The sequence below is a fragment of the Patiria miniata genome, unplaced genomic scaffold (genome assembly GCF_015706575.1).
Source record: "Patiria miniata isolate m_02_andy unplaced genomic scaffold, ASM1570657v1 HiC_scaffold_20, whole genome shotgun sequence".
Lineage (NCBI taxonomy): Eukaryota > Metazoa > Echinodermata > Asteroidea > Valvatida > Asterinidae > Patiria > Patiria miniata.
In genome coordinates this window covers 16,653,671-16,668,420 of record NW_024037059.1, presented here as the reverse complement: position 1 = coordinate 16,668,420, position 14,750 = coordinate 16,653,671, and the positions used below count along the sequence as shown (strand labels likewise).

Genomic DNA, 14,750 nt, shown 5'->3' with positions numbered 1-14,750 from the left:
ACAATGTCGTGACATAATATGAAAATAAACTAGGCTGGAGTTTCATGAAGGCAATTTACGGCATGCACACATGGTGCATGCATTTCAAGCACCATGTGTGCACACTAAAAGTTCAACATATTCAAGGAAGTTTTTCTCATATACTGTGGAAATAATTTTCCGTGCACGGATGACAAATGACTCATCTTGTGAACAAATTCCTACTTTCTCACTTTGCCTGATGTTCTTAGTATATCAAATTGATGACTGTTTAAGTCATTTAACAAGTCACGGCTTGCAGACCATGCATGAATATTAAGATCGATGCAAAAAACATACTGTCTTTAAGTATGTCTTTAAAAACCCATAGACTGTCAGGAAGTGAAACAAGATAAATTGCTACGGAACAAATAGAAACCGTGGCATAGTTTAGCGATCAATCTCCTGCAAATCTCTTGCACTATGAGTTTACAGTCTGCTGGGGCGTACTCAGGGCATTTCTGTCTTATTCCTGTGATCTTTCCGCTGATTACACTTCAGTCATCACAGAGTTATTACGGTCTATCCATCATGTCAGTCCCATACATAGTTCCTACTACATTCATTTAAATGTCTGGAATGTAGCATTTATCAAAGGACTATTATACAAACAAACCAGGAATGTCCAAATACAAATCCATGTTATGAAAAAACATCTCTTATTTGGGGGGTACATATGGAATTTCTTTTCATTTGTAATGAATTCTTTTATAACATCTGAAAAGCTGTATTTATCAAACAAGTATTTCACAAACAGGCCAGGAATGTACAAAAAAAAAATAATAAAAATGTTTCTATATTTTGGGTACTTGAGGAATTTCTGCTTTTATATTTTCTGAAATGCAACCTTTGTCAAAGCTGTTTTCCAAAAAGGCCTAGAATGTACAAATAAAAAAAATCCATGCTGTAAATTAAAAGAAATTACACAAATGTGTGCACTGAACTCTCACCTCCTGTCTGAAGTCTTGACCTTTCTTCTTCCCATTCTTCTTGCATCTTCAACTTTTCTTGGAGTTCTTTTTCCAGATCATCCTGTTTCTCCTTCAGAGATGTGTAGTCGTTCTCCAGTGATCCATGCTTATTTGACATGTCATGCAACCTGTATCAGAAAATGTGAAAAAAAATAGTACAATCTTTGACAATGTGAGGCAAAGGCTCAATCAATTCAAGCATTAAAACTGCAGGATCACAATAAAATATACGCTCAAAAAATTGTTGATAAGTGTATTGTCTGGGTTTTTTTTAATGATGAAGCAAATGCACAATGAGATTAGGGGTTAATAAGGAAGAAATTTAAAAGATGAGTTAAACAGAATTCTCTTGAAGCCGAGAGCATAGCATTGGATAAAGCATGCAGCATACTAGCACATTTCAGCAATTTTGCCTTACATTGAGTAAAAGTGAACACCGAATCAACAAATCATTAAATGCTCAAGTATGATTTATTATGGAACAAATATTTAAACTAAATAATAAGTCACACAATTTCTTCATATTATCATCCCAGTGGTGAGACTGTCATTCTAATAAAAAGTCTGAAAATTGGATGAAAGGTCTGAAAGATGCTTTTCTTTCTACACTAATAATGTCTTTATCTCAGATTCAAAAAGTCTGATTTCAGACAAAAGTCTGAAAAATCTCATGCATGTCAGCCCGAACTATTTGACAGCTCTAGATGTAATTTAAAAAAAAGGTCTTTGACATGCCCTTCCCATCTTTCCCTTATTCCTCCCAACACCTCAGACCCTGGAGAGATCATTCATGATTCATGAAGCAACGATGGCCTAGTTTAGTCCAGGATGTCCTCCGAGACTTACACTTAGGCCCTCACTGCTCTGTATCGTCTGGTTTGCAGGGCAGACACGACTGCATGTGACGATTAACACATTATCAGGTCTTTACTGCTCATCATTGAGAGTTAATTGACCTAACTTGGGAAGGACCAAGGGGTAGCTGTGTAGTATCTGTTTGGGTCATGATTATTTTATGTGGAGTGGAAGGTGTTAAGAGGAGGGGGAGTTTGAGTGTCTGTAACGTATGACGTGTAGCTAGTGGTTAGGACGGGTCTGGAACAGGACTGTTTTTTCCTCAAATAATTTTGTTATTTGAATTGTCTGGTTGAATTCGATATTTTTAATATACTGGTTCAATATTTTATTGCATTAGAATCAAAATATTAGTTTCCTTAATTTGTTTTCCTGCGTCAGTTCCTTAAGTTAAGAATGAAGTTAGACAGCTTTTTTTTATTTAGCTCTCTGTGGAGAAAAGGCAAATATTGTGTGACTGCATCAGTTATAAGATCTAACACTGTCAAACTCTCTGCATAAATAAGTCACAGTCATTGTTTCACAGAATCAATTTTAATCTGTAACAATTGGGCCAATTGTGCTCTCAATATCCCTTGAACCAGACTAAGTTTCAAACATGATGACCTGACCTGTCGTCTAGTTCCCTGTGCGTACTCTCCAGCACACCATGCTCCTCTTTCAGTAGACTGTGTTTGCCCTTCAGTTTAGAGTGACGTTTCTGCAGTTTCTGGTGTTGCCTTGCTGTAGCGTCATATTCCCGCTGTAGCTCTGAGTGTTTGTGCAGCAGGTCGTCATGTTTCTGCAGCAATTGATTCTGGTGTTCGTCTAACAGTTTCTGCTGCTTGAAACTCTCCTTCAGTTCCTCTTGCAATCCCTGTCAATAACACGACAATATTTGATAATTGCTGTTCGACTCAATAGTTGGGGCTGCATCTGAGAAAACTGCAAACTAACTTTGTAGAAATCAACAAAATTAAAGGGCCTAACATTTTGAACCTAAGCAGGACTTTTCTCAAATGCAAAAAAACCTAGAAATTGACAAAGTCTCAAACTGTAATCAAAAGAGCCTAGACTTTGTAATCAAAAGAGTTAAGAGTTTTAAAAAGATTTTCTAATTTTTTTATTTGACAGATTTTTGCCTGGTGTTGTCAGACTTGGACACGTGATGACTGTAAGACACATGTTTAAAATCCCCCCCCCCAAAAAAAACACCCCAAATATGGAGTATGATGTGATACAGAAATGGTACAATTTCAATACTTTTCTGCTATATTTACCAAGAAAAAACAGTGGTGGCAGGCCTGAGAATCTTTCTGAAAATATGTCTAAATTTTTAAAGTAATGTTGACATAACAGGCTATAATTGGATCGACGCTGAGAGCGTTCTCTCTCTACACATATTTGTCAAGCTCTCCTAGACAATTCAGGCTTTTTTGTCATCTTCAAAAGCCTGTAACGTGTTACTAAGAAAACACTGAGCAATTGAAGTGGCCATCTGATGCTAGGGGTAATCCACACTGCTTGGCCTCCCTAGGGATACAAGATGCCTGAAAACTGATTCCTGGCTTGAATGTTAACGCTTGCTGCAATTCTGTTTGGTTTTACACCAGGCAGCGGCGACGTGGGAACACATCCGATACTGGTATTTGTGTTTATGATTGGCGAATCTCTGTCTGGCAGGAATCCATCGAGGAAGAGCTGGTCCTGAATTATCTCAAGCACAGTTTCAGGTGTCCCTCTTAATGATTTCTTGTTATTTTGCTCTTTATTTCTTTCTCCGCCCGAGGATGTCGAGAAATTGTTCTGTGGTCACGTTTTTCAGGAGTGCCTTCAAGTACAAACAAGGGTGGTATTGTATGACAACAACACCACCTCCCACCTTCATGAGCTTGCCTGGTGCTGAGAGATAAACACTCCTGATCAGGAAACCAGTTTCATGACCAAAAAAAAACCAAAAGCACGATTCACAAGATCGGATGGCGTACTTGAAGGCATAAAAATCAAGGAGTAATATGTCTGGCATGCCTAGGAATCGTTATATTAAGAAGTGGATTTTCCGGATGAAATTAATGTCGTAATTTAGCGTGACCACAGCTGTTATTATTTGATAAGGTCATGCAGGGTGTGTATTACAATTCTTCAAGAATTTTTTTTTTGTGACGCTGGGATATTAGACTACATTTGATGACGACACAAATATTCCCAGCGGTATGCAATGGCTGCATCACTTTGACACCAACAAATCAGTCCAACTATTATGAATCCAATTGCAAAACACTTGAAAGTCAAGAAACAGTTCAATTTGGCCCAAAATCAAGATAAAATGGAGGACCAAGACAATTCACCGCCTTGCCAAACAAATCCTTGATTACCTCCATACTAACCACAATCATTTGTTAAAACATTTTAAAAATGACATCAGATCAAGAAGTAACAGTTTAAAATGTTTTGAGGGAATTTCTTAACTTTTTCAGAAATTTGGTGGAGTCACTATCGATATATATGTGCAACGCAGGCAAAACTTACTTGATTATGACTCATCTGATAAATGAGAAAATCACTTGTGCATTAAGAACACGTCATAAAAGCAGCCCATTGAAGATTCTATGGTTCCATTTCGTTTCATTAACTCACAGACCATGCATATACATGACTGAATGGAAGTCATAAAACCCCTTCACGTTAATGTAAATCACCGTCTCTGCACTTTTTATAGTTGCACGGACTACTTCCGAAGAGCAGATTAATAAAAAAAGCCATAATTGAGATCGGTTAAGACTTGGAAACTAGCTCAAAATGGAAAGATAATGTGCTTCAATAACATCAAGTCCTATAATAGTAGATTAAGCTAAAGTTCGTTTTCATTTGATTCGATAATAAAATCTTCTTAATGATTATGATGCTAAATACATAACTGAAGCTGGAGTTGATCCCGAAGATTGAAAAAAGCCCCTATGACTGACAATAATGACAACAGCGCCCTCTTTAGGTTGTGCTTCAGAGTGAATTACAATGTGATGTTTACCTGTTGTGTTTGTATATGCTCCTCGTGATGCTGTCTCATCTGTTGCTGTAATTCTGACAATGTCTCTCGGATGTCTTCAGGAGCTGTGTCATCCGCTTGCTGTTAAGAACAAAATGATGAAGGGTAGTACAGCCACTCTTATAGATAATATATTTACTGACAGTTCTTGATCCATGAATACTGAATCAAAAGATACTTATAAGCTCAGAAATCAGGAGTAAATTCAGACATTACAGTAAAATTTTTTTAATACTCCATTAAATGTAATTTACAGTCGACTCTCGTTAATACATACTCGTTCGGACCTAGCCAAATGGTTTGTTATATCACAATTTTGTATTAAGAGGAACATCAGTCCCATTCATTGTGCACATAAATGCACAGTCAGAACCAAGGCTTTATGTTTGTTATAACCAGAATTTGTATTAACAGAGTTTGAACTAATGAGAGTCAACTGTATATAGGTTCATAAAAGCTTTGCTTGAACTATTGTCAATTTGGCATTTAAAATTAATTTAAAATTAAATTTAAAATTAACTTTGTGGCTGTCTTTTCTATATACACTATTGTGTACATTTGGCTTATTAGAATTGCAACCAGAGAAAACAGTGTTTCATTGACTGAATATTCAACGTGATGGGCTGTTCCTTGTGCATTACAATGCGGGCAGTAAGCTTAGTTTCTAGCGATCTCCCACAGCAAAGCCTGGTGCTCATGGGGAAAGCTTCTTCATGGAGAAGAACTCCATCAATGATCCCGCCATCGCTTGAAATCCACATAAGCAGAATTCTTCAAGAAAATCAGTATTCACATACAGGAATGGGAGATCTCTTGCTTCAAACGAGAAATGCAAGATGCAAGGCTTGATTTTCACATCTGCAAAGATCGGCGGGAAAAAATCTCCAAGAAAGGATGAGCTTAAGAGATAAGAGGCAGGACGGGGTAACCGATCTGGCGCCACTCCCTGGAGTCAAGAAGATGATAAGGATGCAAGACACTTTCTCTCTCATGCTGTTTTCGGATAAAGTTGAAAACTCCAGGGACTAGCAGGGGTTTTAAAGGTAGAGTCCATCATTTGCAGCCATCCGAAAAGTAACTGGCGTAATTATTGTTGAAAATTTAACTTGGTTGAAAGATAGTAAGGAGACTAAACTCCCTGTGAAATTATTCTTTCTGGGAAGCTGTCATTTTGAAGTAATCAACGAAAGAAGGCATTTCCAACGGTGATTCTTAAGAAGCACCGTAGGAAAATTTAAATTAGTAGTTCGTTTTGTTATTCAGCGAAGCGCGCACAAGTATTCGAACGACGCACACGCGCGCGCGGTTGTTATAATTCGTCGGATCAGTGCGCGACGTCGCGTATAGTTGCAATTCAAAACAATTCAAAACATGATTCAGCAACTTTTGATTTGAAATTGAGATCTTAGAATGCTGTTTTTCTCAGAATGTACAGCTGAAGCTTAGCTGAAACTTCATCAGGTTAGTTGCTCAGTATCCTTCATTAGATTTTGAACTCTTTTGTTACTTCAAACGAACAAAATGCACAAATTACAAATGATGGACTCTACCTTTAAGGGAAGGATCGCATTGCATTCAGATGCATTAGCAGGCTTTGCACTGAACAGAATCTACAGTAGTATGCAGTGGAACAAACTGCACTGCAGCTTCACTTAGGATGTTTATTGGGAAAAGGTGGAGTTGTGTATTATTATTATTATTATTATTATTATTATTTATTCGGCCAACAAATGAACAAAAGTACAATGACAAAGCAAATATTAAAATTAAAAAGTAAACAAAAATTGGAAATTGAAAAGTAAGACCAGACAAGACTGAAGAATGCGAGTAGGAATGGGTCGTGGGAGGGGGAGGGAAGGAAGGGTGGACAGTTTAGCCCTAACACTGTAGCCCTAAGGCCTGCCAACCCATGCTCGAAATGTCTACACAAAAAATTATTGTATTCTCTAATGAAATTTTAATTTTATTTTTAATACTTTTTAATGTAACATACAGCAACAACAAAAAAAGTCTGTCAATTTTTTTATTAGTATTAACTCATTATTACCTGTATAACATTGTGTTACATTTTTTTATTCACTGAAGAATTAATAAAACCATTGAGTGCTTGGGCAGTTTGGAGGGATATAGTGAGTACACATTGGGCGATATCGGGCGCGACCGTGATTAAAGGGTTAATAGGACATAATTTGCTATACTGTCTAATACTGATCAATGGCATGCTGTGCACATTCCAACTTGGCTGTTTCTGGCAACCACATGTTTTGGCATAGCGGTATTTCTTTACGGCAACGTTCAACTATATACTTACCACTTCTTCACTGGCCGTTTGCGGCTGTTCGGTTTGAGCTTCTTGTTCAACAGAGGGCGTCCTTTGAAGCAGTGATAGGTGCATACCAGACTCATCCTCAAGATCTTGGATTACCTGCTCGTTATCTTCATTATCGCTGTGTGCACCAAAAAAATTACATTAGTAAGTTAAGACATTTGGCCAAGGTGCAAAGGAACAATTTTCAACACCAATTTTCAAAACTTTTGAATAAAGGTGATTAATATTCATGTGTTCAAGGAAAGAAATCTAAGCTTATAGAGGGAACAGACCAACATTTGAGGGCGAGAGCTACCCTAAAACTCCCCTAAATCTTCCAGAATTGTCCCTGGTTTAGGAGGATAAAGAAAGAGAAGCAACCATTTCAATTAATAGGTGCAAGAAGTTCTTTTGAAGATTTGGGTTAGAATGTAGCTCTAAACTGACTTTTCAAATGGACATGTATGTCCCAAGGATGTAGGCTAACTCTCTAAATGGTTTCTGATCACCCTAATGAGCTGCATGCAGTTTCATGATCTACTTACCCTGACACCAACCAGACAGCATTGGGCACCCTAGAAGACTTGCGTAATGACCAGATGTAACGAACCATGAAATTGTAACGAGCCTGGGCTATCTTGATTAGACTTTTCCTAGGAACATCCATCTGAAACAATAGAGGAAAATAAAACCAACATGAAAACTAAAGGAAAACTAAAACAGTCTTTGCAATTAATGTTAAAAGTGTCGCTTAATTTTTGGTTCACTTTGAAAGAAGATACACAGTTGATATCCCTTGGCTCTAAGAAAAGGTTTCATTGAAAAACAGTGTGGGGTGGGGCGGGCAGTGCAGGGTGGGGCGGGCAGTGCGGGGTGGGGCAGGACGGGGCGGGGCATACTAATTAAGAGCTTAAGACAACACATGGAGAAATTAGAACAACAACCAATTTTGATTAGTCAGTAATGGTTAGCTGGTACCCACCGATCTGTGGTCATATGTTATGACTGTGTAATGCTTGGCTTGTCTGCTTTCATCTCTAGGACCAAACTGCAGGATACCAGGCATCCAGACTTCAGACCCAGCTGATAGGCAACAAACCATCACAAAGTCACCGGTCTGCAAAGAGAAATAGAATTTACAAATAGAGAAGTCAAGAGCAGGGATAACCACGCACTGTCAATGTTCATTTACTGAAGAGAATTTATGAATTACAATTTGAACTCTAGAACTGTTAAGAATGGCAAAAGTATTGTCAAGACAAAATGCAGATTTTGAAACAAGAACGTACCATCCTTGTGTAAATCACATGGATTTATTTAAATATACAAATTGTACCTCAAATTTTTGAATGCCGAAAGAAAACTGAAAACAACAACAAGTGACAGCAACTGTCAAATAACTTTTTGATGTTTTAATTTCTATTTTTAATAACCTCCTTCTATTCCAATAGTTGCTCTACTTGCAGCTGGAACCATAACAAAAATCCTCTATCATCCCAACACCAATCCTGCCTGCAGCAAAACTACTCACACCTTAAAAAAACCCTCAATTGTATCAAATTTCAGAGAACTGTTTTTCCAAAATCAACAACCAGGTCAAAAATATCATCCAGAAGAGTACCAGGAGAGACAACTAGTACAACAAGAATTGTGTGTTTAAGGGAAGAGGAGAGATTTTTCCAATCCATTGAACAAATGTCAGACATCTAGGGTTTGAATCCCATCGCAAGTACATATTGACATTTTAACGTAGCGCAGACGTATTTCCTGCAGGCACTTTTTTCCCCCAGACACAAAAAAAAACGAACTGAAATTCCTCAGCACAAAGCCTGATCCACACTGCCCGGAGGACTTTCAATATACATGTAGATAATCAACAGTGCAGAGACCGAAACTAGACCCTAACCCAAATAACCTGCTACAATGAGCTTCCCTTGTTGATCAAAGTTGGCGTGAGGGATTATTTTTTTACAGGGGGGGGGGGGTTGGATAATTCATCATGTACTTTTTGGATCAAGGTATTGCAATAACCCGGAGGCAATCGCGAGTCACAAATAAGGAAAGGCACTTCTACCTCGATGTACCCTAGGACATCTTTTCTGCAACTTGTAATCTAACAACAACAATGTCTTCTTGTCAATAATATAGAGTGATGGTCACAAAAGTACATTTCCAACTTTTTTTTAAATCTGGCACAAAGAAATAATATCTGTCGTAAACAAGAAATAGTTTGAGGGCAAACTCCACATTCAATACAAAAGTGTTTGGCATAAAGTCACCTGTCATTAAAAGGTAAACCAGGACTAGTGTTGCCTAAAAAGATTTTCTCTTCAAAGTTCTGAGGACTTCCACAATTAAAAGGAAAAAAAAATGAGTCATAATAAACTTTAAATGATGAGACTGTAAACTGCAGTCTTTTTTATTTCCCCCCCCCCAAAAAAAGATGAATGATGGAATTGATCATTTAAAGGCATATAGGATCATTTGCATTTATCCAAAAATTAACCTACAAAATTATTATCAAAAAGCTTAGTGGATTAAAGATGGCAGTGGTAATGAACACCCCATGAAACTATTCCGTCTGGCTCGCTGTCATTTAGAAGAAATTAAGAACAATAGGTGACTTCCAACGATCAGCCAAATGACTGATCTTTGGAATAAAGGGTGCTATTGATGCCTTGTGTTTCGTGATCAATAGGTTGTGCATGGTATTTCACTGTTTCCTCGAAAAGTGTCATATCCACTGAGCTGAAACTTAAACAGGTTAGGTTTCGAACTTTTTATTTGGATTTTGAGTGGTATTATTATTGGAATGAGAAAAAAAATGCATGAAAATCAAATGCTCCTATATGCCTTTAAAGAAACACTATCCTCCTTACCCTCAATATAGGAGATGGTCTAGCTCCTTGAGTCTCGATGACAAATCTACTTGGGATGACTTCCTTATCCTCATCAGCTGCAAAGCGAATCTCAACATGCCGTGCATCAGTGATACCACTTACAATGCCTGGGCAAATTGGTAGAGATAATAATCGATGATAGGACGTTTGAAAAAGTAATTTTCATAAAGGTGGGCTGGCTTACTGTAAATATTCAGTACAGTTGCAGGAAGAAAAAAATGGCCAGTGGGCAATATTACTTGACCATTTAATTGACAAAAGTGTGAAAAACTATCAATACAATGTATATAGCTGAATCACATTGTACAGCACTCATAATATCCAAGATGCAGGTTAGAATCCTGTTTCAGTCGATTTTCTTTGCTTAAAAAAGTTATTGAAGTTAAAGTATGTAAACTGTTTGCCAATTTTAATATTTGTTGTTTGCTGGTTTCCTGTTACTTGTGATCTGAAACATTTTCCCTTAAGTAGCTCAAAAAATAAACTTGATCTTTCTAAAGCTTCTTCATTCGAAGAAGGCTTTTGGTTTTAGTGTGTACAGCAACTGTCTTTAGAAAGATAATACAATGACTCATGTAATTTGGTTGAATGTTTTTACAATTATTAAACTTTATTTATGAAACATGCAAACTTGTAAATCAGCCCAAAGTACATTATCCAATTTGTTAATAAATTTTCATGGTCTCCAAGAACCTTAAAGAGTCAATTTTTATCCATTTGATTAATTGTACATGTACATTGTATTTGTTGTTTCTCAGCCTTTCCTTATTTACTAACTCACCTGGGTAATACAGTCCATTGACGCTGCTCCTAGCAATAACCTTTGACCTTATCGGCAACCTAGCTGGGTAGGTTTGTTTTATCGTCTTTGTTGTGGCCGTTCTTCCTGGGGGTTTCTTCTTCGGTTTTGTCTTTGTATCTCGTCCACCCTTCACAACCACTCTGGGTTTTCTGATCTGTAACGATTCACAAGTTGACCAAAGAGTTTAGAGATTGCACATTCAAGACAGATACTCTTCACAAAATACGTTACAGAGTGGTTGAGGGTGGATCGTAACAAAGACAAAACTTCCCAGCTTCCAGAATACTGGAGTTTTCAGGAGGTCTTTCTGGCATTTGAAGTGGGAATTTCACCATTTCAAAATAATGTCTCCAGTGTTTTGGTAACAAGGTTAGCCAAAGCTTAGTAGACAATGGCAAGATATTTGGCTTTGGGGGACTTTGCAAAGAGGAATCTTTTATTGGAGCCATCCACAACCACTTGTGGCAAACAAAACACACAGAACAATACGAGAAATATGGCTAATTCTAAGTTCAAATATTCATCAATCTATGAACAAAATTTGTTTATTTGCTAAAGATTTTTATTGCATTTGACAAGCACCGACGTACGAAAGCACACACATAAAAGACAAAAATCGCCGTATTGTAAACATTTACAAAGTAATGCTGAGTGGCAAATTTGACATATATTTACACAAAATGCCCTGTATCATTTAATTTTGTTTTAAAAAATTGAGAACTCTGTCAACAATTTCTTCAATATACGCCTTTAAAACAATTTGTGCAACTTGAGAACCAGATTATTTGTAACCCTGTTCAGTAATCTTTTTAATTTTGTTTAAGGCTTGAGAAAATTTATGGACATTTAAACAAACAGAATCACATTTGTATACTCCAGAAATGCTTCTTTAAGTCCTTCTTCACAACTATGACTAAACCTAAAATGTTACTATTTGTGCAATTTTGCATCTATACAGTTTCATAAAAACTGGATTTCAATTTAAAAAGAAAAAGAAAAGGGAAATATACTCAATATAACTATATAATTTTTTTTCAGCAGTAAAATTACATAATAATTGAAAGACACTTAATCAAGGTATTTTGTGAAGAAAATATCAAGTGAATTATTTTTTCCACTAATGTGCATAACTAGACACTGAATTGCAACTGTTAATATTAACAGAATCTTACCCAAATTATTAAATGCATGTTGCTAATAAAAATCTTATTGCAAAATCAAAGACAGTCTTATGACCAAAAATATCTACACTCAGAATTCAAACACGAAAGCCTCTTTAACATAATGCTGCTTGTTCACTTTAATAAAAGGGGAGTGTGTGGCCTAGTGGTTAGGGTTCGTGACTCATGATCAGAGGGTCCGGGGTTCAAATCCAGCCGCTGGTCATATATTGTGTCCTTGGGCAAGGCACTTCACCCCCACTTGCCCCTCTCCACCCAGGAGTATAAATGGGTACCGGCATTAGCTGGGGAGTAACCTGCGATGGACTAGCATCCCATCCAGGGGGAGTAGAAATATTCTCAGTCGTTTCATGCTACTGAAACCGGAGATAAACGCCGGCCTGATGAGCCACATTGGCTCGGGACAGACTTTACTTACTTACTTTACTTCACTTTAATAAAAGATATTGCGCGATAAATCAGCAAATTCAATAATGCCACAAAACAAAACACAAACAAAAATGTGAAACCAATTTTTTTTTAAAGCTTTGTACAAACTCATTGCAAAATCAATTTCAAAGCTGTCTAAGACAGTAAAAGCAATCACAAGCACAATTCTGTCCTACAATCTTTGAAAATTAAGAAGTAGAAGTTACATTTCCTCTTCAATTTAGAAAAAGTGGAAACGGATTACCATCTTTCAAATGAACCATACGAACGCATGCATGGAAAATTAACATATCTTAAGATTCAAATGGCTAGATCCTTCATACGTGATTGGAAATGTACCTCATCATCATTGGAGGAATCGTCACTGTCACGGACGTTCTTCAACTCCTCATCACTGGAATCGCTGCTGTCCTCCGATCGGCTTCTCCTATCATCATGCTCCTCATCCTCATCATCACTGTGATAGCTTCTCTCAGATGTATCCTCTGATGCCTTCCTTCTTCTAGTACCAGCCTCTGAAGCATCATCCATGGCATCCTCTGATGTCTTGCGCGGCCTCCTCCTATCACCTTCCTTCCGTCTTGGTGTCTCCTCTCTAAGACTTCTTGCCGTAGATCCACCTGACTGAGACCCATTCAGCTTCTGCTTGAGAGCTCTCTGGATGGCATGGCTGTGTCTCAGATACCTGTTGCCCATCTCAATCTCATCTTCAAGGAGGAGGATGTCTTTCTCCGGGAGGGGCCAGCCGAGCCGATCCAGAGCATCCAGGCAGTCCTTACGATTGTCCAGGAAGGAGATTGGACCTTCGCAGTCAAACCTGGAACAAGAAAATAATCAAGGTATACTATTATGATACTAAGTACTAAATGATTAAGCTACTTCTCAGAGAATTGGAAAATCATTTTTTGCACACCCGTTATTCCCAACATGGATCATCAGTTTTGTTTGACAAACTAAAGTCTAAAGTGAATTAAATTAGGCAACCATAAGGGGAGGTTTTATGTAAATTGAAGAGTTGTCTTGTCAGAAATCCACTCATGTGGTTACATCCAGGTTTACAGCATTTCTAAATGTAAATCATCATGTCTCTGGGTAGGATCCCTGGCTACATGCCATATACGGGTTTATGGCTTCTGACTAGCTCCCTTTGAACAAAGACATTGACGAAATGGGAAACTGCCAACGTAGGGCTCGATAGCTCAGTTGGTAGAGCACCGGAACGGCATTCCGAAGATCGTAGGTTCAAACCCCAATCACGTCAATTTCTTAGTTCAACTTTTAGTGAAAACCAAATCTGTTATCAATCAGATGGTTGGTCAAGACACTTACTGGTCTTGTTCCTCTGGTGTCAGAGCCTCCCATACAATCCTATCCAGTCTCTTGTTGAATCCACTGATTGCTCTCTCTAGTTTCTCATCATAAGCTTTCAGGTTGATGCCGTAGGGGTTGACCAGGCTGATCTCTTGCTTGTTGTCTGTCACGTGAGCCAGAGGCAGGATCTGGCAAATAAGAAACAAGTTACTTGTTATAACTGAAACAGCAGTGGAAGTAAAACCAGATGGAACTGTGATCTGTGCCTGATTCCATGGCATTGGAGGTTGTGATTTGGTCTTGTAACTGTTAGATCATTTTGCAGTCCACTAAACACAACCAAAGCCATACTTACTGTGTATGAAATTGGTCATTAAAACAGCAATGCACATATAGAAATTTCTTAGCAAGTAAAAACAGTTGCCAGGTAAAGCCACACATCCTGATGCTTAAAGTATGGAAATATTTAGGCTAACTATTAGGCAACACATTTATATAGGGCCCAGGTGTTGATAAAGACATATTTTTCACTTCAACTCCAAGTTCCAACCTCAAAAAGACTCTTTCTTATTCAGTACAATTGGTCTGCATCACTGAAGCCACTCTTACCTCATTGAAGACTTGTGAGATGATGTGTTTGTCCAAGATGGGTACATATTTAGACCGCTGCTTGACCGCTGCCTTTCCCAAGGCGTCATAGATGGTCAGCTTCCGAGCCTTCAGACCGTGTTTCTGCAGCCAGCGTTTGGAGGACATCTTCAATGGACTGTTGGAAAAATCAAGTCATTGGTGGTGAAATCCGTTAATAGAAATTCCAGTGACATTTTCTGAGTTTGATTTTGCAATACGAATGCGTTAACACAGTTCATGAAACAATAACTAATTATCTCAACTATAGTAAACACACAAAGAAAACTCAAACAAACTCAGACTGATGTACAGACACCCAT

At 37.8% G+C, this 14,750-nt stretch overlaps 1 protein-coding gene across 1 annotated transcript in view; it reads right to left on the bottom strand.

Moving 5' to 3' along the window:
- Positions 1–14,750, bottom strand: part of LOC119727617 (von Willebrand factor A domain-containing protein 3B-like) — a 31,811-nt gene that overhangs the window by 5,755 nt on the left and 11,306 nt on the right. Inside the window, exons 16-26 of the mRNA XM_038199576.1 lie at positions 14,410–14,566; positions 13,819–13,988; positions 12,829–13,306; positions 10,859–11,033; positions 10,057–10,184; positions 8,160–8,294; positions 7,723–7,844; positions 7,181–7,316; positions 4,852–4,950; positions 2,456–2,700; positions 969–1,117 (exon numbers count right to left, since the gene is read on the bottom strand). Of these exons, the coding sequence (XP_038055504.1) occupies positions 969–1,117; positions 2,456–2,700; positions 4,852–4,950; positions 7,181–7,316; positions 7,723–7,844; positions 8,160–8,294; positions 10,057–10,184; positions 10,859–11,033; positions 12,829–13,306; positions 13,819–13,988; positions 14,410–14,566 (1,994 nt within the window). The remainder of the gene's footprint in view (positions 1–968; positions 1,118–2,455; positions 2,701–4,851; positions 4,951–7,180; positions 7,317–7,722; positions 7,845–8,159; positions 8,295–10,056; positions 10,185–10,858; positions 11,034–12,828; positions 13,307–13,818; positions 13,989–14,409; positions 14,567–14,750) is intronic.